At 38.7% G+C, this 25,445-nt stretch overlaps 1 protein-coding gene across 5 annotated transcripts in view; it reads left to right on the top strand.

Annotated features, from left to right (window-relative positions):
- Positions 1-25,445, top strand: part of ATP10D (ATPase phospholipid transporting 10D (putative)) — a 94,901-nt gene that overhangs the window by 3,564 nt on the left and 65,892 nt on the right. For 3 of the 5 annotated variants that reach the window (XM_081812414.1, XM_081812417.1, XM_081812416.1), the window contains exons 2-3: positions 17,542-17,868; positions 20,165-20,359. The exons of 1 other annotated variant lie outside the window; for it this stretch is intronic. In XM_081812414.1, coding sequence (XP_081668540.1) covers positions 17,579-17,868; positions 20,165-20,359 — 485 coding nt within the window. In that variant the 5' untranslated portion in view covers positions 17,542-17,578. Of the gene's footprint in view, positions 1-16,381; positions 16,522-17,541; positions 17,869-20,164; positions 20,360-25,445 lie in introns of all 5 variants that reach the window. One more of the 5 variants, XM_081812415.1, reaches the window with a different exon arrangement.

Genomic DNA, 25,445 nt, shown 5'->3' with positions numbered 1-25,445 from the left:
TTTTTTTTTCATCCTCAGGGATTTTGTGCCTGGGGAATCAAGTTTTCTTATCAGAGGTCCTTGAGTGCCTTTGTGGAGGTGGCGACTAATATAGATTCCTACTCTGATCATTCAAGTTGTAATTAATTAATTCCATATAAAGTTAGAGTCCCAGGGGTGCCTGGGTGGCTCAGTCGTTAAGCATCTGCCTTCGGCTCAGGTCATGATCCCAGGGTCCTGGGATCGAGCCCCGCATCGGGCTCCCTGCTCCGCGGGAGGCCTGCTTCTCCCTCTCCCACTCCCCCTGCTTGTGTTCCCTCTCTCGCTGTGTCTCTCTCTGTCAAATAAATAAATAAAATCTTAAAAAAAAAAAAATAAAGTTAGAGTCCCAGCATAAAAGTATTTTCACAGTGCGTCTGTATACAACACAGGCTGTGTTCTTTCAGTATGCTTGGGATTTAATCAAGTAAGCTTAAGTCTCTCATTTATTGCCGAAATGTTTTGTCAGTTCTCTTTATCCTATTAGGCCCACATGGTGATGAACAGTTCATTTCAGAATATTGGAGATAGGTCATGTTATGAAGATACTGGAAATCAGCAGAAAGAACCTTGAAATAGGTCCTTTAGTAAGAATTGAAAACCTGACCTTCAAGTGTTTTTTCCCCACACTGACTTTAATTTTCTAATATATAGAGCAATGAAGGTAATATTTGGAAAGTATAATGACTTGTTTTTAAGATTGAGATTCCTTTTATATCTAGAAATGTATATGCCCTACATAAGTATAATGTGTTTTACTGCAACATTATCTAAACCTTTTGCAGAAAATTTTTATTTTTTTTTACATAATCTCTACACCCAACATGGGGCTTGAACTCATAACCCCGAAATCAAGAGTCAATCAAGAGTCACATGCTCTACCAACTGAGCCAGCCAGGTGCCACCCCCCCCCAAATTATATTTTTGCAGAAAATTATTTAAATTCTATTTCACAGCTAATTTTCATAAAGAAGACAATCTCCCATAGCTACCTGGGCATTTAAGTAAGCTATCTTAAAATTTAACCACCTACATCTATGAGATTTTTAGTAATAATCTTTTGTCCAAAGGAGACCTGAATGCTTGAGGTAGCTTTGCAACATTTTTAATTACATTCAAGCTTTCTTGGCAGGGACACACATATTTGCCTTTATGATGAAGCTTATATATATACTAACTCATGTTTCTGTTTTCTCTGACATGATATCAAGTATTATTAGTATGATACACATGCTGCTTGTGGACTTGGATGTGAATATCTTTTTCAGCATTGAAACAGCATGCTTGTCTTGCATTTTATAAGGTTATTCTTAAAACAAAAACTTAAAGGATTACATCTTTTCCCTGAATCTTAAATGTAGAAGCAATGCACTAACTTCCATGTATGCTTTTCTCTACCATAAGCATTTGGCTTTGTGATTAAACTTGGGCATGTTTGGTGGGATTAGTTTTAGAATAGATTTTCACTGAAATGAAGATCTGTTTTCTAATGATAAAGTAAATTGTATTTTCATAGTAAAAAATATGAACAGGTACAAAAGATATTTAAAAGTTATCTATTAATTACTACCGTAAAATAACCAGTGTTAATGGTTTAAAACTGTTTTATTCCAGATTCATATATATAAATAGTTTATATATTCCATTTGAGTTCATACTGGTATACAGATCTAGATCATGGATTAAAACCTTGTGAACCCCATTTTTTAAAAAGATTTTATTTATTTGAGAGGGAGAGTGAGAGTACACGAGTGGGGGATTGGGGCAGAGGGAGAGGGAGAAGCAGACTCCCCTGCTGAGCAGGGAGCCCGATGAGGGACTCCATCCCAGGACCCTGGGATCGTGACCTGAGCCGAAGGCAGATGCTTAACCGACTGAGCCACCCAGGTGCCCCCAAACATTTTTTTTAATAAAAATTCATTCGAATATTTTTTTAAACAGCTGTATTATATTTCCACTTAGATATACCATAATTTAAAAATTTCTCTTTTTCTGGACACATGGATTAGTGCCGTTTCCAGTGCTGAATTGATCATCTTTCTACTCAGTGCCAAGGCGGATGAACATTTTAAGGCATATTACCTTTTGGCTCCAGAGAAGTGAAGAAGCAGGCTAGATTATGCCAGGACTGTATGAAAGCTTGCTTTCATTGAGCATTATGAATAAAGAAACTCTTTGCTATATTTAGTACAAAAAATATTAAAAAACAGTAATTTAATTGCTTTTTTTAGGTTACTGGTGAAGTTGGAAATATTCTTTCGTATGGATTTGTAGTTTGTCAGTGTCCGTGTGTTTGTTCATGCTCTTCTCCCAGCTATGTTCTTCTTGTAAATATTTAAACCAGAAATAGTTTCTAATATTGCTTTTATAAGATATCAATGTAAAAAGTAGGCCATTGTGAGTGATAATAGGACTTGTTAGGATGAAAATGACACAGTAGGGTAGTTCCTCCAAATTATCTGTGAAAATTTTAAGGTAGATACAAATGTGAATAAATCTTAGTGATTTTAAATACAGTTTAAGCACGCCATCATACAAAATTTTAGCAAGCATATTCAAATGTCAAAATGAATTTATGACACATTTATAGATAATGTGCAGTTTAGGAATTAATAAAAGCCTACCTATATATGAATGAGTAATAAAATGGAGTGGAGAGAACTGCTGGGTTATTTTATGTGCTGCCACTAACTTGATGTATAATAATGGGTGAGTCAGTGTCTCTGAATCTCAGTTTTCTTGTGTATAAAGTATAGTTGGATATTTAAGGTTTTTTCCAGCTTTAAAATGATGAATTTTCTATTGAAGTTGCTAAGCCTTATCCTCTTTAAATATTTTTCCTTTACTTTAAATAGTTTTCAGAAAACTTCCTCCTTAAGAGTGCTATAACAATGAAATTCAAATACTTCAGCTGTTTTTAAAAATAGGGTCTATTTGTTTATTTCCCTTTTTTAAATGTTCAATTTTTTTAAAGATTTTTATTTATTTATTTGAGAGAGGAAGAGAATGCAGTGGAGAGGGGAGGGACAGAGGGAGAGAGAATCCCAAGCAGACCACGCTGCGTGCGGAGCCCAAAGTGGGACTTGATCCCACCACTCTGAGACTGTGACCTGAGCTGAAACCAAGAGTCAGACACTTAACCGACTGCGCCACCCAGGCACCCCTTTATTTCCCTTTTTATGTCTTGTTGCATCGTCTTGTTAGTGGCCATTTTAGGGTTCCATGTTATAAATCTTTTTTTTTTTTTTTTTTTTTTTTTTTTAAGAGGGAGTGTGCAAGAGTGTGGGAGAGAGAATCTTAAGCAGGCCCCATGCTCAGCACAGAACCCAATGCAGGGCTCAGTCTCACGACCGTGAGATCATGACCTGAGCCGAAATCAAGAGTTGGACCCTTAACCAACTGAGCCACCCAGGTGCCCCTACATCGTATAAATCTTAATATGAAACTCTAATAACTTTAGCATGTACAATAAAAGATATAGTGAGATCATGAAATAACTAAGCTTTTACAATTTGTGGAGCTGGTGTATACAAGATTGTTACAGGTATCCTGTTTTTTTTTGCTGTGTATCAGAGGGGTGTTACTTCATATGAATGAAGGCATATTACCTTTTGGCTCCAGAGAAGTGAAGAAGCAGGCTAGATTACGCCAGCACTGTATGAAAGCTTGCTTTCATTGAGCATTATGAATAAAGAAACTCTTTGCTATATTTAGTACAAAAAAAAATTAAAAAACAGTAATTTAATTGCTTTTTTTAGGTTACTGGTGAAGTTGGAAATATTCTTTCGTATGGATTCCACAAATACGTATTGAAAGTCTACTCTGTGCTTGATAACTTTTGAGGCCTAGGTTGTATCAGTGAACAAAAAAGATAGAAAGTCCTCCTCTAATGAAGAGGAGAGCCAACAAGGGCTAAAATACAAACATAATTTTATGATGTTAGAAAGTGAGCAAAAGTTCTTTGGAAAATGAAACTGGGAAGGAGAGCAGGGATTGCTGGGGGGAAGCTGGAGGGAGTAGCCTGAAGGGGGGGAGGAGTAGTAGATCAGAGAGGACTTTGGGAGGCAGACGCAGGTGACACTGACACTGTTTCCATAATTAAGATGAGAACCTCTAGAGAGTTTTAAACTGTGAAAAATTCAGGATGTAACTTGGGTTTTAACTGGACTAGGTGGTAGTGGTAAAGGTGATTCCAAGTGGTGAGATTCTGGATATATTTTAAAGGAAGAGCCAAGAGAATTTGCTGACTGACTATATGTTTGTTTTGAGGGAGAGAGCAAGCATGAGCAGGGGGTGGGGGAGCAGAGGGAGAGGAGAGAACCTGAAGCAGACTCCAAGCTGAGCACAGAGCCTGACTCGGGGCTCGATCTCATGACCCGAGATCACGACTTGAGCCGAAATCAAGAGTCAGATGCTTGACTGGCTGAGCCACCCAGGCGCCCATATATGGGTTTTGAGGAAAGGACAGGACCCCGGGATGAATCAGAGGCTTTGTGACTGAGGATCGGGAAGGGTAGAGCAACCATCACCTGATAGGGCTGATCTGTGGCGGAAGCAGGTTTTGGGGGAGGAGCACAGTTCTGTCCATGTTACCATCTAGCGATGGGCTGCCTCGTTGGCAGTCAGATACATGAGTCTGGAGTTTTGGGAGGAGGTCTGAGCTGGAGGACAGTTACGTGGGGGAACCTGTAGAAGTTCTGGTTTGATGGCTTTGGTTTTCTCAGTACAGTAGAAACAGGGTCATCAGCAGGAAGAAAGTCAGGAGGGGGAGATAGGGCAAGTGAGAGGAGAAGGTGTGAAATACTTGTCTGTGAAAGTGGAAAGATGATGAGAGTGGAAATGCTGTTTGCAGCCAGCATGTGTGGCCAGTTCCTGATTCATGCTTAGTGATTGAAAGTGACATTGATCAGGGACATTATGTTTCTCTCCAGGTACTTTCCACCTGTAGGTACTACAACAGACTATAATACGGATTTAGATATAACTGATTTGAATACAACTAGGGTAAGAGTTTTGCCAAGAAAGGAGAGCAGAGCTAAGGGGTAGAGAGAATATATACAGAAGTGATAACAGGGTTGACCATAAAATTGAAACTGAATAAAGGGAACTAAGGCCATGCATGAAGGGGGGCAGTGAAGGATCATGGTTTAGTTGCTTACAGGTCCCTGTGGGGTCAGATGGTACTGAAGTCAGGTTCAAAATGAATCATTTAAAAGCAACTTTTATTTGTGTGTACTGAACCATGTGTCAAATACATGTAGAGAGCTTTCTATTGAATGCATCAAATGAGTATTTTTAAATTAAATACAAATATTTGATTAGTTAACTTTATTTTTTTTAAAGATTTTATTTATTTATTTGAGAGAGTGAGAGCACTAGAGAGAGAGAGAGCAATCACTAGCATGGGGCAGAGGGAGAAGGAGAAGCAGGCCCCCTGCTGAGCAGAGCCCGACATGGGGCTTGATCCCAGGAGCCTGGGATCATGACCTGGGCCAAAGGCAGACGCCCAACCGACTGAGCCACCCAGGCGCCCCTGATTTGTAACTTTAGTTCTTCAAATGAAGTATGTCTTTAGTTCTTTTTGCCTTAAATAACAATTTCACATTTTTTATACTAGTCCTCTTTCTTGTAATCCTTGTGTTCTTTGGTAGGCTGCCAGAGGCTATGTGGCTTCTGCAAGCTTACTGCTCGAGTGTTTGTGTCCTTTGCTAGAGCTCTAATAGCCACAGGGACTCTCATTCCATCGGAGATACTTGGATTAGGCTGGCGTAACCAGCCACTCACCAAGCCGTGTCCCTTGGGTGAGTTTCTCAATCACTCTGAGCCTCAGTGTTTTCAACCCTAAATGGGGATAATAATATGTACTTTGTTGTAAAGATTAAAGTTATCACATATTTATCCCCAACACAGAACTCGGCTTGTCTTTATAAATGGTTGATATTGTTACGATCTTAGGTTTATTGGATGAATATTTTATTAGTGTTGAATAATCAAATCTCAAAAACATGCTATTCTGTCACTTCAATGACATATATTTTAGGAGTACTCTTAGAATCACCAGTGTCAAAAGACAGTATTAAAGATTGTTATCATTAACAGTTTCATATGTGTGTGGTTTTTCAGCTTTAAGAATAGACAGAGACATGCTGGGAGCTCACCATGAGTTATGGGTGAGCTTTTTTTTAGTACTCGGTAACAGAAATATGCATACAACTACAGACACCATTTTCCCTGCCTTTTTGCTAGCTTAAACCAGTTGGAAGCCTAAGCATCAGCAAAAGGTAACTCATTGGGATGTGTGGTCCTTTTCAAGGGAAAGCTGAGATACATTGAAGAAGACAGATGGTAAAGCTTTCAGTGTCTGAATGTGTGTATGTATATGTTTTATTCTCACATGAGAGGATTGAAGATGTCTTTATATTTAATGTGTTTGGAAACATTAAGGATTGGTAACTCTTCCCAGTATAAAACCATGCATCTAGGTACCACACTCCTATTTTATACATCTCTCTTCTTTCAAAATAAACATGTTGCATTTGAAAATTCAGATTTGACTCTTCAACCGCAATGCTAGCAAACACATCACTCGCTGCTGTGGAGGCTTCCTCCCCTGGGTCTTGGCGAGAGGCTGCTTCTGTGATGTAGAACAGTACCTTTTGTTTCTGTCAGCCACAGTGTCATTATTTATTTATTTGAGAGAGTGAGAGCACTAGAGAGAGAGAGAGAGCAATCACTAGCATGGGGCAGAGGGAGAAGGAGAAGCAGGCCCCCTGCTGAGCAGAGCCCGACATGGGGCTCGATCCCATGGACTTTGGGAGGCAGACGCAGGTGACACTGACACTGTTTCCATAATTAAGATGAGAACCTCTAGAGAGTTTTAAACTGAAAAATTCAGGATGTAACTTGGGTTTTAACTGGACCCAGCATCAGCCACAGTATCTGGTTTTCAGGTCATGTTGAATGAACTGGGACTGAGTGAACTTGGTTGAAGCAGTCTTTTCTAAAGATGCATAAGGGTTATGTGCTTGAGTCGAGTTGGCCTTTCCCCAATTAGGGCCCTAAGAATGACAAAACTATCACAACGAGTTCTTCGTTAGTGGTAAAAATGAAAGGTACTATGAATTGGTTTTTTATATACCTCTCTAGCACCTCCTCCCATGATAATGATCAGCAGTTACCAAAAGTAATTACTTCCGTTCAGTGTTTTGGCTTTTGCATGCATCTAAAATAAAGACTATGTACTTCTACTGGGGATTTAGTTCAAGAAGTCCAATTAATAGAAACTATTAAAGAGCACGCAGAACTCCGAGATGACTTTATTTGGCAAATCCGATTCCTCCCACCCACTGGAGAGCACTGAGGATTATGAGACTTTGTTATTCAAGATCTAGTTTTCCCACTAAATAAATTGACCCTTGTCATCACCAAACCCTGTTAAATACATCTATAACTGTTCGTATTTTTCCCAAAGATTATGTGGGGTGATGAAAAGTCTTTTTCCTTTTAGTTCACAAGAGAGTAGTTACTAAAGGAACTATGCCGGTGTGTCCCTTTGGCACCTGATGCAACCAAGAAACCAGCAGAGATATCAAATGATGCATCGTTTTGCCATCGTTATTACCAGTCAGATAAGGAATTGGTCTCCTTGAGGGCAATAAGCCTCTTATAGAGAGTTGGACAAGTAAGTCAGAGACGACCCAGAGTGGAATAAACCCAGATTTTATCAGGGCTCACTGTTGCCTCAGGGAGAGTTACCTGAGACATCTAGGTCAAGGAGACCTTCTTGTCTTGAGTCTACTGTGAAACAGTGCCTGTTTTATTCTCGGAAACCTATAGCTATAAAACGAGTCTCTCTTTTTTTTACTGACCCTGCTAGGTAACTTGTCTTTCTTCCAAGGTCTCGAGCATATAACAACTTTGATATTTTGTTAGGGTTTTCTCATCTTGGTTGAGAAGAAGATTGGAAGTCTGTCAAGGCCAAGACCTATTGTTCTCCCTTGCTGAGCTTTTGGAAATGTTGGCTGAAGCTGACCATCATGGTATTAAATCCGTAGACAGAATCCGTCCTGCAGGCCTCGACCCCAGCCTCTCGGGAATTTTTATGTAAATTAGACCTTCACAATTTTAGTTAATTCTAGCCTGGGATGAGAGCATCTGCTTGCATGGGCTGTCAAGTCATTGGTAACGGCCTTGGTATATACACTCGGAGGAGATGGGCTTGCCAGTGACAGGAGGGGTACCTAATAAACTGTTCACTCTTAATTTCAACTGTACATTTTGAAATAAAGTCATTTAGCATAGAGTAGTGGTTCTCAAAGTATGGTTCAGGAACAGCAGCTGCAGCACTACCTGGAACTGTGTTAGACATGCAAATTCTTTTTTTTTTTTTTTTAAGATTTTATTTATTTGAGAGAGAGCGAGCATGAGCAGTGGGGGAGAGGGAGAAACAGGATCCCTGCCAAGCAGGGAGAGGACCCCAGGATCATGACCTGAGCCGAAGGCAGGCGCCCAACTGACTGAGCCACCCAGGGACCCCTAGACATGCAAATTCTTGAGCCCCCACCCCAGACCTGCGGAATCAGAAAGTCAGGGGTATGGCTCAGGATACTCTAATGCATGCTGGAGTTTGACAGCTACAAACAGCATCTTGAAATGACTGTACAGAAGAATGTTTTTCTCTTTCAGACAAGTGAGCTCATGTGTATATTTCAGGTTATTTGTTGGTTGGTGATGACCTCAGACATTTTTAATACTAACTGGGCCCCAGGGAATTCATTACCCCATATTTACCTTTGGTTATCTGCCTTGCTACAAACTTTTCATTAAGTATTCATTAAGGGAAACAGGGTTTTTGAGAACTGTTTGCTTACAAGTACATTTGTGTTCAAGAAGGAGCATAGTGTGATATGTAATTTTAGGCACACTCTGTTACTGAAGGATTTTGATTCTTAATATCTTCTAGAAAAAAATGTACACTAATTAGAAATAATGTAGTTTTAAATGATCTATTTGATTTTAAATTTCCTATAGAAGTAGTATTGTACAGTTAGAAAAGCATGACTTTGGAGTAAAACATTGCATGCCTTGAGTTATAAAACCTTTGACATTTTGTTTCTTACTCTAAAAAAATGGAAGTCATAAATGACATCGGGAGCATATTTCATTAACAGTAATCATTATAGAAGTGTTATTTATTTATTTATTTATTTATTGAGAGCGTGCGGGAGGTGGAGCAGAGGGAGAGGAAGAGAGTGAGAATATTTAGCAGACTCCATGCCCAGTGCAGAGCCTGATGCAGGGCTCAATCTTAGGACCCTGACATCATGACCTGAGCCCAAATCAAGAGTTGGATGCTTAACCGACTGAGCCACCCAGGCGCACCAGTACATATTTCATAAGCAGTACTGTGTTTATATTTCTTTATTTCTCGCCTTAATTGATTTTGTGACTCAAATTGATCTCTTGTAGATTTTAGAACTTCATGGGGTTTTTTTTAGCTTGAATGGAATATTGGATCATGTAGCATCATGCAGACTTAATGCTTAGAGCAACATTAGGCTGTTTTGTAGCTATTAATTACAGATTCTTCCTTCAAAAACTTTATTTTTTGAAAATTATCAATATATCTTCATTGTGACAAAGATAAAGAAAGGTTCATTTTTTACTCCCTTTGTATTCTTACCATAACCAATATTCATAGCCTTGTGTGAATTATTCTATACTTTTATCCACGTTCTTGCAAATGGATGTGAACATACATCCAGGCAGTTTGTGTTATTATGTGAAGCAAATCCAGGCCAGGCCAGTTGTGGATTCAACAGTGCAGTAAGAAGTAGAGCCTAAGCCTCTGGAGCTGTGGTCCACTAAGATAGCCCTTGGTTAGTGACCTGTGTACCCTTGTGTGCTCATGTGGCCCCTCTTCCAGCCTAAGAATTTGAAAAGGCAGGGGGCTTATGTTCCAGAATCTTGCAAACTGGCAGGTTCCACGTTCCTCACAGCTGACAACACCACTAACTGGTGCTGTCTTCCTGAGGGACTGGGGAGGTGATAAACACACACACCCGCTCATGTGTGTCCTAGATCTTGTGTATACCTTTGCATATTTTGGTAGGTAGTTAAAGTGAAACTTCAGCTGTGCCCAAGTTGTCATTCTCACCATTCTTTGAACCCAGATCAGTCATTTTGGTCTGTACTCATTCATTTTCATAAATGTTTGATCATTCATATTTACATTTCTCTGTCATTTCCTCTTTTTTTCCCCCTAAATATACATAGTAGTCATTGGTCCAGGTCAATGGATGAATACATATCATTTTTAATAGTTGTATAATATTCTGTAATGCGGATATGTCACAGTGCAGTCTGCTGTTCCACAGTTGAAGAACTTTCATGATATTGCCAAGATTGTTACTACAGAAACCAAACCAAAAAAATAAATAAATAAACCCGGAATTACAGTATACATTCTTGTACATATACCATACCTATAGGTAAGATTCCCCGAAATGGAATTGCTGTGTCCATAGTTATATGTATTTTCAGTTTTCATAGATATTGTCAAAATGTTTTTTGGTGGTGGTGGTGGAGGAGATTGGAGCAATTCACTTCCCACTGCCAGAGGGTTGCTTTCCGCCTATCTTCACTAGCACCGACTATGACAAAACTTGACTAAGTGAGAGAGAAGTTACAGTTTTGCCCAGCTAACAATAATAAAAAATATTCTGAATTTTCTTCTAGTAAATTTACTGTAACTTTTCCATTTAAGTTTTCAATCTACTTGGAGATTTATTTTTTGAATTAAACATTTATTAAAATATTTTCAAATAAAAATCTTTTTTTTTTTCAATGTGGTGTAAAGTAGTAATGTAGCTTTCTGGTTTTCAAGATGGATAACCATTTATTCCAGAGGTGTTAAGTCACCATTTTCCCACTGATTTGAAATTCCACGTTTGCCAATTAAGTTTCTGTTTATACAGGGATCTACCTTTAGGCCCTCTGCATTAGTTTTGTCTTGCCATTGTAACAGCCACAATTTAGTGGCTTAGAACAACCCCCAGTTATGAGTATAGTTCTCTTGATCAGAAGTCCAGGTACAGTGTGACTTGGTTCTTTGCTCAGGTCCTCAAAGGCTGAAGTGAGGATGTTATCCAAACTGAGTTCTTATCTGAAAACTCTGGGGAAGAGAATCCACTTCCCACCTTCCTCAGGTGGTTGGCAGAACTCCGTTCCTTGCAGTGGTAGGACCTACATCTCCATTTCCTTGCTGGCTGTCACTAGAAGGCTGCTCTCAATCCCTAGAGACAACCAGCAGCCTTTCTTTTGCATTGTTTTTAATTTGCTGGATCTTACTATGTTTTGCCATCAATATTTGTAAGTGACATGGGTTTATAATTTGTGGCAATCATAAAAAATTTTACACATTTTTAATGCATATAGATATTTATATGATCATGATAAAAGATTACTTGCAATGAAACTTTTTTTTTTTTTTTTACTATATAATTGCCTTGCTGTGAAGGAGTATTGCAAGTTGGGTGTATATACAGCATTTGGCTTATGTTAATCTTATACCCTGTCCTTCTCTCCCAATGTTACCATGTATTAAGAATCTTGACCTTTAGGCTCTGTTGCCATACTGATTAATTTTTAAAATTCTAGGTAAAATGCTAATGTTAGTTAAAGCAAAGTGTCCAGAGTCAGGTGTTTTTTGACACTGCGTATCTGGGTAATGTTGGGCTTTAAGTTTCCATGCTCAGCCCAGGAACATGCAGGCCTTTTCATATAGTTAATCTTTAATGGTATGTTTCCATCACTAACCAGCAGCAAGTTTGTTGTAATCCAAATTTTCACAAGTAGTAGTTTACTCTTAAACTAAAAATGAAGTTAGGAATGGAGACTTCAATGAAACCTAGGTATAAACTGTAGGTTTTTTCCTTTTTTAATGAAATACTAAACCTCCCTACCTTTAAGGACAGTAGCTCATTCAGGAGTAAAGTATCTAGATCTGAAAATTCTTTTTGGTTTTAAGTGATGATAATTGAACTCTAAGCATTTGGTTCTTTGTGTGTGTGTGGTTTTTTTGTGTGTTTTTTTTTAAATGCTGTTAATTCTGAAGGCAGTGTTCCAATCAGTGGCAGAGTATTAGGTCAAATGAAGTGTGGGACCATTTTGTGTGTTAGCAGAACCCCATGATAAATCAGCTCTTTATGGAGTGGGCTAAATCTTAGAATTGTGAATGATGATCTTGAAAAATCCTGCAATGCTTCATACTAAGTTGTTCATCAGAGTTTTGTCTACTAGGTTGCTCTGTTTACCCCTGGGAACAATTGACTAGAAGGTATTGCTATCCTCAGGTGGTTGGTTGCCTGGCAGACTCTCCAGTTAAATGGAAAGCAGAGCTGCTAAAGCTGAGTGTGAGTTATGTACAGTTTAAGAAATTAAATATAGGTAAGTACTTGGATATAGTTGTGAGGGTCAGTACTGTGCATACACATTCTCAATATTTATGAGTAAATACTCTAATTAAGAGAACATTTTCCAAATAATCACCATATTTGTTAACTTTATTTAGCGCGGGAGTATGGTTCACACACTATTCTAAGGGCTTTACATATATTAACTCGCTTAATCCTCACAACAACCCTTTGATCAAGGTTAGCTGGCAAATGGAGGTGCCAGGAATTGATGTCGGAGTCAGGCTTCAGAGTCTATGCTCTTAATCACTACTGTATTGCTTACTGGTCTTATAAATCCAATAGGAAAGAAAACAGTGGTTTTCTGTAGGAGTCTTTCAGGCTTGGAGAAGCAGATTCCTTCTATTAATAAAGGTGGAAGGAATGCAGTCACAAGCTGACTACTTCTGTTTTCTCAAACTTCGATCTTGTTATTCCTTCTTCTAATGGAAGGAAAGCCAGGCTGAATCATGAAAGAGGAAATGGGGGGGTTTGTGTCCTTTCCCCATGCTACCTCTTTTCTATAAAAGTCAATGATCAGCAGTCATTTGTTGACGACCTAACTTTGGCCAAGCATTAGACTCTGGTGGGGAGTTTGGAAAGCAATGAGATGTGTTCCTTGACTTTGAAGAACAAAGCCACCCGCTGAACACTGAAACAAGTGCAGTGACTGAGCCAAGCTCAGGATCATAATGGGAGCGGAGCAGGGAATGCTTTACTGTATCTCCTGTGTGGATCCTCCTCAATTCCCCCCCCACCCCATGGCCAAGCTACAACAGTCCAAAGGATGAATAGGGACTGGTGTGGTGAGTAGGTGATAGGATTGATCAGCCTTCCAGAAAGCAGCATTTGCAGAGATGCAGGGTATAAGCTGTGCTTTGCAACCTTCTTGATAAGTCACCTGGGTACTAATTAAATTCCACATTCATGGGCCCCATTCTAGATCCTCTTAATCAGGATCTCCAGGGGAGGGGCCTAGGGGACTGTTATTGAGGGAAGCTTAGAAAATACCAGACAAGTGGAATACAGTTTGTTCATGAACATAGTTGGGGTGAATTTCAGAGAGAATGGTTGAGGATGAGGTCAGCTGGTGTGAAGGTCATTTTATGTCATGTCTGTCTTTTGTGATTGGTCTTCTATTTGTATCCTACTTAATGCTGGTTACTTTCCATGTATCAACAGATATATTCAATTGCGCATTTACTTAGAGTTGGACAACTTTATTTAATTTGAGAAGCAATATATTGAAAGTTTGGACCTCAGCCCAATTTACAGGGTTACCAACCTTGACTTCTGTATGACCTGAGAAATTGCCAAAGAGGAGAGTGGGGGATAGAATGAACACTGTCTTCGGTGTGCCCCATGACTCTTCATGGTGTCTCATTTTTTTCATTAGCAAGCTGAGGTGCAGAGGTTAATTACATAGGTCACATACCTAATAAGTGATACAACTAATATTCGGGCCAGAGTCTATAGAGCAGGAAGAATTTGATTTCTCAAAAAGTGGTGAACGGAGTGCTCATTTACTCAGTTAAAATAGGTGAACTGGAAAATGAAGGGTTAGGTCAGGGGCTATAGTAAAAAGGCTTCTCACATTTGTTACCATGTGAAAATAAATGCCCAATATTCTGTGGTTGTTTTTTTTTTCTTTTTAAGAGAAACTAAATATCAAAATTTTATGTGAATTTATCTCTTTTAAAAATCAGTCCTATATTAAAAAAAAATTAGTATAATGTGTTTGCCAACATCATGATACAAGATACGTCACTGAGTAGAATTTTGCTTAAGGGCCACTGGCTTGTGACCTCTAGGTTAAATACTCTGTAAAGTCTGAGCTTTAAAATATAATGCTTCATGCTGATTCTTAATGAGATATGACTGTGATCTGCTTTCCTTTCATATCTTAAATTTTGATGAATATTTATGTGCGCATTAATACCAGAGCCTTCTCTACATATTAATACATTTTTAGCTTTGCTGGGAGTAGATGGAGAAGGATTAAAAGGCTCCTTGCTCCTGGCTGTGGTGGGAAAAGTGTTGCCCTGCCTGAACATTCTAGTCCAGCTGCTGTTTTCGCCGGCCTTTCTACCAGAACAGGAGCTGAAAGTGGATCTGTTCATTTCCTTGTAGGCTTTCAACACATGTGCAACCACACGCAGTGTCTTTCCAAAGTGTGTATAGCAACGTATTAGTAGACCTTGAAACTAATTCGGTGCATTCAGACACATTTTGAAAATGCTTGAACTAGAATGACTAAGTAGATCCTTGGTCATTCCTGCTCAATATAAAATGGTTTAAATTCTAACCTGGAAATCTGAAAGGATTTTTGCCAATTACCTCCACATTTGGTTTTTTTTCTTCAATCCCGTGAAAATACTAACAACCTCTCTGTCTTGTGTAGATCAGTCCTTTGGTCCAGTCATCACTTTTCAGGAGAGAATGGCAGTGCTGAGGGGAAGGCATTGGAAGATACGAGCTGCCTGGCCTTGGAGAGAAGGACAGAGTCGATGGCTGAAGAGGGCAATAAGCCAGCCCCAATTCTATCCTCACTAAAATTTCTTGGGAATAAGAAAGGGGGGGAAGAGGGAAGACAATATGTGAGTAAGTAGAGCACCTAACAAAAGTTTCAGGACATTGAAGAGGCACAGAGGATGGTGGATGTGGGGATACTTTGGCAAATGAAATGTTCTTCAGTCATAGATTTGTCTCTTTGGAACTGAGTGAGTGGGGAGAGAGAAGGTTCTGGAATAGATCCTTGGAATGAAAAGCTGTTTGTTTTTGTGAACCACCACTAGGGAGGGTGGGGTTATTTGTTAGATACACCATAAATTACCAAAAGTTAATACCTCCCACATGTTGTATTTGTTTAATTATTTCTGTTTGTATTCTCAAGAAATTATACTTTGAAATTTTATTAAAAACTTAAGTAGAATCTATATTATTGTTGAGATTGTGGACACCAGAGGGATACACACTCCTATGTCTTACTGAGAATTTAATTGGAAATGAAAACTTAAAGTTTCTAGAAATACTATAAAATTTCAACCCTCTGAAGAACATGAGGTTTGTCTTAGGTCCCCTGATGTGCATGGGGTGAAATGCATGATTTGTTCAGTATTTTTACATTATCTACTGATTCAGTTATAAAGCACTTTCTTACATCCTTATTCTGGGGGAGATTCTGGATATGTTATGAACTACTTTAATAACTCAAACTGTCATTACTAGTTATAGGTTAAGAAGCTATTTTTATACACTGAAGTGAAAACCAGACTTTTCATATTACTTCGTATGTGGGCTTTTAAAAAATTATGTTGAAAAGATAGAATTATTTTGGCCAATGTTTACTGATTCAGCTCTTTATGAACACATATTTTAGAGTGCAAACTCCAAAGGACAGAGACCTGATATGGATAGAAGTTTGTTTTGTTTTGTTTTGTTTTCTCATTTCCATTATTAATGTAAAACTGATAAGACTGAGTTGCCTGGGTGGCTCAGATGGTTAAGCATCTGCCTTTGGTTCAGGTCATGATCTCCGGGTCCTGGCATCGAGCCCCACAGCGGGCTCCTTGCTCAGTGGGGAGTCTGCTTCTCCCTCTCCCTCTGCCGCTCCCCACCACTCATGCGCTCTCTCTCTCTCTCTGTCAAATGAATAAATAAAATCTTAAAAAAAAAAACTGGTAAGACTGACTTTATGAATATTTTCTCTCAGTGGTAATAGAGGTTATCTATGTTGTGGGTTCAATATCCAGACACAGATACACATACTTGGAGGCTATTGTATTCTTCCCATTAAAAGGACTTTCTGCTCTTACTTGTTTTTATTATTTTGCTTTAGATCATATACTTTTTAAAGATATGATGGATTTTTAGATTATTACTTGTAATTCAACTTATTTTCTAAAATACAGTGATAAAGTGATGCTGCGTAACTGTAATCAGTTGGATTGCTTAAGGACCAATGTATAGTAAATAAGTGTGCTAGAAGAATGGATTATTAAAAATATTGACTCACTAGAATTACTAGAATGTAATTGGACCAGATCTTCAGGTAGGTAATGATCTATGATTTCAGATCCATGAAAGTTGGATACAATTTTAATGTTCTTAGGGGTAAACTATTAATTTCTGATTAATACAACATTTTAGAGAAAATAATCAGTAGACATGTTGTAAACTTCGAATGAAGTTTAGGAAGGAAGCCAGCTTAAATAATTTGCCCAAACTACGTCAGTGTCTCAAACAGTGTTTTTTGTTTTTTAAAGATTTTATTTGTCAGAGAGAGAGAGCACAAGCAGGGGGAGCTGCAGATAGAGGGAGAAGCAGGCCCCCTGCTGAGCAAGGAGCCCAATGCAGGACTCGATCCCAGGACCCTGGAATCATGACCTGAGCTGAAGGCAGACGCTTAACCTACTGAGCCACCCAGGTGTCCCCTCAAACAACGTTTTATCCCTGGGATTGCATTTATGTATTTACATGCCTATCACCCCACCTAGATCCTGAGTGCTTGGGTTCCATCACTTGATGGGTGAAGGGTTGTACATAGAGGGATGGAAAGATTTTGTGGGCATTTTTGTAATCTTCACAGAATGGATTTTATTGACTGCTTATTCTGCATCAGGCTTTATGCTGGATAATTTACATGTTACTCATTAAATCCTTACATAAATTGCCTCACGTGTGTGGCACTCCCATTTCAAAGATGAGAAAACTAATTATCAGATAAATTAAGAGACTTGTGCACATTAAACCCAGATTATTTGCTTCAGATTATCGGGTGGCCTTTAGGTGCTGTCTCCTGTTGCTTAAATGGTCAGATGGTTGGCTCTTGAGGCAGAAGGTGTATGCTTTATTTAATAAAAAATTTGGCTAAAACAGAGTTCCAAAGACTAGTTTTACTTTCTCCCATTTACTAGTTCCAAAGAGTAGTTTTACTTTATACCCATTGAACCATTGGTCATATATTTATTTGATGTGGAAAAAAATTCTAATTTTACTACCCTTACTATCCTTTAAGACTTTCCAGAGGCTTATGAGGAGTGTTTTAGTGGGTTTTTGTTTGTTTTGCCAGATCACCTGCGTATCCTGGATCTCACCACATTTTGGACATGACTGAATGTCTACAATGGGCCAGGTATCACTGGCAACAGCTGATGGGCAGTAGAAACAGGGACGAGGATGAGAGGTCATACAGCTATTCCTCTCTGCTTGTCTGCGGGGGCAAGTCCTCTCAGCCTCCCAGACTGGCAGGAAAGCACCGGGTGGTTGTTCCCCACCTCTGGCCCTTCAAGGATGAGTATGAAAAGTACTCTGGCACCTACGTGAATAACCGAATACGGACAACAAAGTACACACTTCTAAATTTTGTGCCAAGAAATTTATTTGAACAATTTCACAGGTAAAAGTCTTAACATGTTCTTTGTTATTCTAGTTAACATAAGATTTTTCATTTCTATGACATTATATGTTACCTAAGCTAAGACTTGGGACATTTTCTTTGACGATTCTAGTAGAGTTTGTTGTGAAATGATGAGCCCTTATGTTCACATAGCACTTTACAAGTGGTAAGATGCTTTCTCTTGACCAGAGAAGATATTGTTATTTTCATATTATAGATTAGGAAACAAAGTTTGTTACACTGGTTTACCCAATGTCGTGCCAGTGATTAGGAGCTGACCCTATAGCCTTGAGTCTTTTCACTCTTGCTTCCATGTTCTTTCCATTAGACCATGCTGAGTTTTAATTTGAGCTTTTTCTTACTTGATGTTATGGGGAAATAGAGCTCTTCACTAGGTGAAGCAACGACATATAGTTCAGTTTAATATGTATTTATTGAAGCTCTCCTATGAGTTTAGGCATTGAAGGAAATACATATCTAAATGGTACTCCTTTCCTAATGGAGTTTGCTTTTAGCAAGGGAAACAAGATGTGTATACAATGAAAAGACAGCGGATGTGATGAGTGTTATAAAGTGCTACCAAGTAGGATAGAAGCCTCAGAAGAGAAATAATGGAGCAAGAGAAGAGGAAAGGTCATTTGAACTTAATTATGGAGAGCTGGTGAGATTTTCAAGGCAGAGGTGTCGGCAAAGCACCTTTCAGCTGGGGGAAGGAGTATGATACGTAAAAGCAGAAAGGCAGTAGCATACATTGCTTGAGGTCTGGAAAGTAGAGCCCTCTGCCTGGCACAATTAGAAACAAAGCAAAGGCAGAGAGAACATTTAGGGAGATGCTATATATACCCTGGCGAGTGGCAAGACCTGAGCTTAGAAAAATGTGGGAATGGAAAGAAGGATTATTACAGATATTATGGATTAGATGCAGGGAATTAAGTAAAAAGATGGTATGAACATACTGAGCTGAGAATGACCAGGAGGATTAGCAGAAAAAGTAAAGACAGGAATAAAAAAAAACTTGGCTAGATGATTTGGTTTTTATAAATGTTGAGTTTGAGATGCTAATGTGAATATACAGATTCTCAACATTCATTATTCATTCTGCATATATTCATTCTCATTATTCACTGTATATAGGTTCCATATACATTTATTGAATGATGGGTACGTTTAAAATATAGATGTGAATTTGCTGAATTAATGGCTTTACATGCTATGGGTGATTCTGTCTTTTATGAATTAGAATCTGAAACTTGAACAGAGTTCAGGGTCAGTGCTGTTGGTTTGGATACAGTCCACATGGAAATAATTGAGGCCAAAAAAGTAGCAAAAAAGGGGAAGTAAGAATTTTCAGAATACAAGGAGTTGGAGGTGAGGAAGGAGAAATGGGGGTAAATTAATTTTGAGAAGTTTAATGGTTAATGAGGAAAATATGTGATAAAAACTTGAGGGGCTATGCAGGATTGAGATTCTATTTCTTTTAAGGAAATGGGCTACTTGAATTTACCTTAGGGGCCAGTGGAGGAGTATTTGAATATATAAAATAAAGAAGTGGAAGAAGTTCCTGAAGAAATGAATCTCATAAAAGCTGAAATAGAAGGGTTGGTTTCAAGGGGAAAAAAAACCTCCCAGGCATCTCTATTTATCTTGAGCCTTGTTTGAATCTAATGTTTGGACATGCAAATTAACTTCTGAAGGCTAGAGAGTTGGGGTTTTGAAAAATTTATTTCTACAATGTGTTAACATTGAATTTCCTCTAAATTTTTTGAGCTTTTATTTTTTATTTATTAAAGATTTTTTTTAAATTTATTTATTTGATAGAGAGAGACACAGCAAGAGAGGGAACACAAGCAGGGTGAGTGGGAGAGGGATAAGCAGGCTTCCCACGGAGCAGGGAGCCCAATGCGGGGCTCGATCCCAGGACTCTGGGATCATGACCTGAGCCGAAGGCAAATGCTTAATGATTGAGCCACCCAAGCGCCCCTCTTTTGAGCTTTTAAAAAGAAAGTAGTGTTTTCTGTGATGCTTCTTATGTTTTCACAACTCAAGACTGTCATACACATATTGACTATCGTATATTTAATAAAGAATACCTCATTTATTACAGTAAAGCCATGAGCTGGATATCTACAGGAGTGACAGGTTGTTCAGATACGTCAGGCTTGGCTAGTTCTCTGTTCTGTAGCATCGAAAATCGACTAAGGGAAACATAGGAAAATGTCCTGAGATATTTTTGTTCCTTTTGCTTTAGGCTTTTATGTGATTTGTTAACCCTTCCTTGTGTGTGTTTGGATTGCAGGGCTGCCAATTTATATTTCCTGTTTCTAGCTGTCTTGAACTGGGTGCCTTTGGTAGAAGCCTTCCAAAAGGAAATTACAATGCTACCTCTCGTGGTGGTCCTGACAATTATTGCAATAAAAGATGGTTTGGAAGATTACCGCAAATATAAAATTGACAAACAGATCAACAATTTAGTAACTCAAGTTTACAGTAGGTAAGTGTAACAGGAGCTGGGCTAGGGAATATACATGTGTCATTTAGAAACATGCAGAATGTTACTTTCTTCCCCCTTAGATGTGATCAGGACCCTTTTTGGTGATGCTGGTGGTGGTGAGGTTTTCAACTAATATTTATTAAGGACCTGTAGTGAATTTAATTCAGGTGTCCTAGCAGAACCAAAATGTATAGATGGTCCTGATTTACGATGGTCTGATTTAGGATTCTTTGACTTTACAGTGTTTCAAAGGCAGTAATCATTCAGTGGAAACCTTACTTCAGAATTTGAATTTTGACCTTTTCCTGGGCTAGCGTATGGTAAGATATTCTCATGATGCTGGGCTGCAGCAGGGAACCTCATTCCGGGTCAGCCCGGTGATCACGACGGTAAACAATGAATCATTTTGTACCCATAGAACCAGTCTGTTTTTTTCACTTTCAGTACAGTAGTCAGTAATTTACATGAGATTTTCAACACTTTATTATAAAAATAGGTTTTGTGTTAGATGATTTTACCCAAGTGTAGGCTTATGTAAGCATTCTGAGCACGTTTAAGTTAGGGTAGGCTAAGCTATGATGTTCCGTAGGTTAGGTGTATTACATGCATTTCCACCTATAATATTTTCAACTTGCAATAAGATTATTGGGATTTAACCCTTTCATAAGTCAAGAAAGATCTATATAAGCCATCGTCAATCCAGGAGTTGATAAAGCAAAAGCTTCTATAACTTATGTATAAGTGGAATGGAAAGAATTAAACTTCATAAGAAGGAAAGCTAGCAGATAGTTTTTAATCCTGGATGTTACAATTTGGGATTAAGAAGAGGATGGGATATGAAAAATATGAATGGATATGAAAAACAAGATGGGATATGAAGAAAAAGATAAGAGCTACCAATGGAGGAAGGGGATACTGAAAACTGGGCAAGAGTGTTCTTTTTTTGTACACAAAGCTAGAAACTTTATAAAACTCACCCCATTGCAGCAACAGAAAGCATTCATAATAGGAGGTCTTTTCTGAAGCATATTTGCTGTCACGGAGACCTGTATCTTCAGTATTTATTAAACAGAAAGACTGTGTAGCTAAGAATAGTCTGTAAAGGTGAGTTTGGAACTGTGCTGTATATTGTAAATCTACATTTACAAATTATACATGTGATCCTGGTATCCAGAGACAACTAATTATAACACTGCCGTATCTTCCTTTAAGTCCTGTGTGCATTGTGTGTATGTTTTACAAAATAAAGATTATACTCCATATATTTTTATTCTAATTGTTTAGCCTAATATTGCACTGCAAACACTTCCCATGTCTTTATGAAAATGAAATTTTCACTTTTCATACTTTTATGAAAATGAAAATTACAAAGTTTGGAATATTAATCGTCTGGTGTTCCCTTTCATGAGAAATGTATCTACTTTTTAAAAAGTGATCATTAGAACAGATGTGTGAAATTCTGAATCTAATATGTTAACTGCTTTACAAACAAGTTTATGATGTCACCTCTCCCCCACCCCCCCCATATTGAGATTAGGAAGGCTTGTGGAGTGTTCTGGGGATGCTGAGGATATTGGCTTGGCCTGAGGGGGAAACCAGCTCTAGGAGCAGTAATGAGAAATGAAAAGAGAGGGAGTTTGAGGCCTCCTGTGGAGGGACTTCCAACACCAGGCTACTCCTTGAATGGTGTATTAATCAGGGTTGTCCAGAAAAATAGAACCAGTAGGAATGAGATTTATTATCAGGAGTTGGCTCACATGATAATGGAGGCTATGAAGCCCCAGTACCGGCAAGCAGGAGTCTCGGGAAGGCCAGCAGTGTGGTTTGAAGGCCCGAGAGCCACAGAGCTGATGGTGTAGATTCCCGTCCAAGTCTGAAGGCCTGAGAACCAGGGATGCTGAGGTCAGGAGATCAGTGTCCCAGCTCAAGCCTCAGGAAGGCAGAGAGTAAATTCAACTTTACTCTGCCTTTTTCTTCTCAAGGGATTGGATGATACCCACCCACACTGGGGAGGACCGTCTCTTCAGTTCAACTTGAAGGCTAATTTCTCCCAGAAACACTTTCACAGACACACACGGAAGTAACGTTTAACCAGCGTCTGGGCATCCCTCGTGAAGCTGACACTTGAAATTAACCATCAGAGATATTTTCCTTCTGCAGTATCTCTCCAATCGGACAGGGGCCCCCAAATGTGGGGCGATGATCATTTGGAAGCATACATGGTGTGGGGGCAGTGAAAGAATTCACCTGAGGCAGAACATAGGCGATCGCAGCTTATTGAACACACCACAAGGGAGCTGCAGGCAGGACAGCAGAGGAGACTGTCTGCCATGAGGCAGCGGGTGGGGGCTGTTTTTAAAGGGGGAAGGTGAGGAGGTCTGACGACATAGGGAATGTCTCCCCTTTTTGGTAATCGTACCTGGTTGTAAGTAGCCCATTGCTCAGTTAAGGCTTATGGATATTTTGAGGTGGGTCGCCTGATGGGCCGTCTGTGTTCAGCCAGGGGTCACTGTGGGCCCTTTTGCCTGGGTCAAGTTTCCATCACTCAAGCCTGTTATCTAAAAGCAGCCTCTACAGAATCCATCTTTTTTTTTTTTAAGTTTTTATTTAAATTCCAGTTAGTTAACATACAGTGTAATATTAATTTCAGTTGTACAGTATAGTGATTGAACACTTCCATACATCACCCAGTGCTCATCACAAGTGCACTTCTTGATTCCTAACACTGATTTCACCCATCCCCCACCCTCCTCTCTGGTAACCAGCATGTTCTCTAGAGTTAAGAGTCTGTTTCTTGGTTTGCATGTGTGTCTGTCTCTCTTTCCCCCCACACCCCCACCCTTTGCTCGTTTCCATCTTTTGAGCAGAGAAGGAATGTGGCGAAAGCTGTGCTTGAGGAATATTGGTCCACTCGAGTCCTGGGAATAGGCTCTACAAAGAGGGTAAATCAGCCTCTGCTAATCAGTCCAGGGCATTACTGGGAGTAGATGGCAAGGTACAGGAAGGGGTTCATAGAAGAGATACTGTGAAGAAGAACCCAATTAAATTTGGTGAACTTTTGTGATTTTTGAGCTTTGGAGGAAAAAAGTACCACCAATAGAAAGAGGGAGCATTAAATTCACCTCAGGTAGGATGAACTGGAAATGATAGCAAGACAGGCATGCAGTGGAAATGCCCCACGGGCAAATAGGAACATGCTACAGGAGTTCTGGTCAGACGGAAAGGCTATGGTAAGAAATTTTGAAGTCATCAGTCTGTTTAGAGGTGATTTTGAAGTGAGGAGTTTGACTTAAATCCCCAAGGGAGAAAATGTGAAGAGCTAGAAGACTGAGCTTTGAGCCCAGAAGTAGGCAAGCACTTCCTTCAGCCTCTGAGCTGACTTGACAGGTTCCCTTAGACAGATGCTGCCACTCTTTCTTCTGACATCTCAGAGTATTTGATACATTTCTTGGATTGACTTTAGTGTTCTCGTTTAAATTCTAAGTTCCTAAGATTGTAATTCTAAATTGGTCAGACTAGAGATTCTATTCTATTCTAGTTACCAAGTCTGAACAAAAGACATTTAGGTTCAAAAGGCTAGTTTTCTAATAAAAAGTATATTTTGAACAAATTTAAGGCTCTTTTGACTGACCAAGAGTTCAACTAGATGATGTAATTTTTGTTTTGTTTACTTTAGGGAGAAAAATAACTCAAAGGCTTATCCTGATAGTAGAATTGTCTTCCATTTTATGTGAGCCACAGAGGAAATGGTTAGGGCAAGCTGCTCACATAAAGTGATACTTAATCTGAAACCTGAAGGATTCTGAATTCTGTTCATTATTAGAATTCTTCAGTGACTTTCTCAACATCCATTTTAAAGATTCAGAAACAAAACTAACTTTTTTTTCCCTCCTTTGTAGGATGATATGACTTGTACTTAGATAAGGAAAAATTTGGTCTGTTTTTTTTCTTATACTCATATCTGATCTAAAGCTAACCAGAAAAACTCATGTATTATGTAGAAAACTAAAAATAATAGGAAAAGCTCATGGTTTTCATTTTAAAGTCATGAGTGTTCTACTAAAATACTGCTATGAATCATTTGATGACATTTATGTCTTATCATATGCCAGGGATAGAGAGGTGTTATTGATACAGTCTTACCCTCAAAAAATAGTTGTAGGAAATAGTATTTTAGAATGATTATATGATGAACAAAGTCCGGATTTTGAACAATTTAAAAATTACTCAGCAATACCAAATTTAGCAAATGGGAAGAATGCTTCTTATATGTATTTTTAAATATAGGTTCTTGTCTATAAATGATTGTTGACTTTTAGTGCTACTTTAAAGTTGATAATGTGTGTTTGTTTGCTTTTCTAAGTTCTAAATAAGTTCTAATCCTGATTTTCTCAGTTATTAGCTATATTTAGCTTTGGGCAAATTGCATAAGCTGGCTAAACCCCAGTTCTCTTCATTATGAATATAATAGTAATAAAACAGTAATCAATAGAACCTAGCCCTTTCTAAGTGCTAAGTAAAGGTTAGCCACTGTGATGATTTTTGTAGGTTAGTAATAACTATTAGCTGGAGTTTGCCACATTATCAAGTTATTTAATCAACATTTGAGAACTCTTTAGGACACTGCATGATTTTATAAATATTAAAATTGCATAGTGGGAGACCTGGTATAATTTTTTTCTCAGGTGTCCTTTTGGACATAGTCCAGATCTATTTTAGATGATTTGCATATAAACTTAAAGGTAAGATGCAATTTTCTATTCAATTGTTTAAGGTCTATCCAAGATACCACTTTATGATTGCATTTCATAATAGAATCTGGTAACTTTGTCCTTTTATCTGTTATTTTATGTAATTTGCTTTTGTTTGGTATTACAGAAGAAATAATACCTTTCTCCCCCCAAATTGTTCTTGGAACAAATTATAAGGATATAAAGAAATAAAGGTAGGGGGCGCCTGGGTGGCTCAGTCATTAAGCAACTGCCTTCGACTCAGGTCATGGTCCCAGGGTCCTGGGATCGAGTCCCACATCGGGCTCCCTGCTCCTTGGGAAGCCTGCTTCTCCCTCTCCCACTCCCCTCTGCTT

Source organism: Leptonychotes weddellii, chromosome 2 (assembly GCF_054177405.1).
Source record: "Leptonychotes weddellii isolate Sample4059 chromosome 2, ASM5417740v2, whole genome shotgun sequence".
In the NCBI taxonomy this organism is placed as follows: domain Eukaryota; kingdom Metazoa; phylum Chordata; class Mammalia; order Carnivora; family Phocidae; genus Leptonychotes; species Leptonychotes weddellii.
This window is presented reverse-complemented; position numbering and strand designations above follow the sequence as displayed.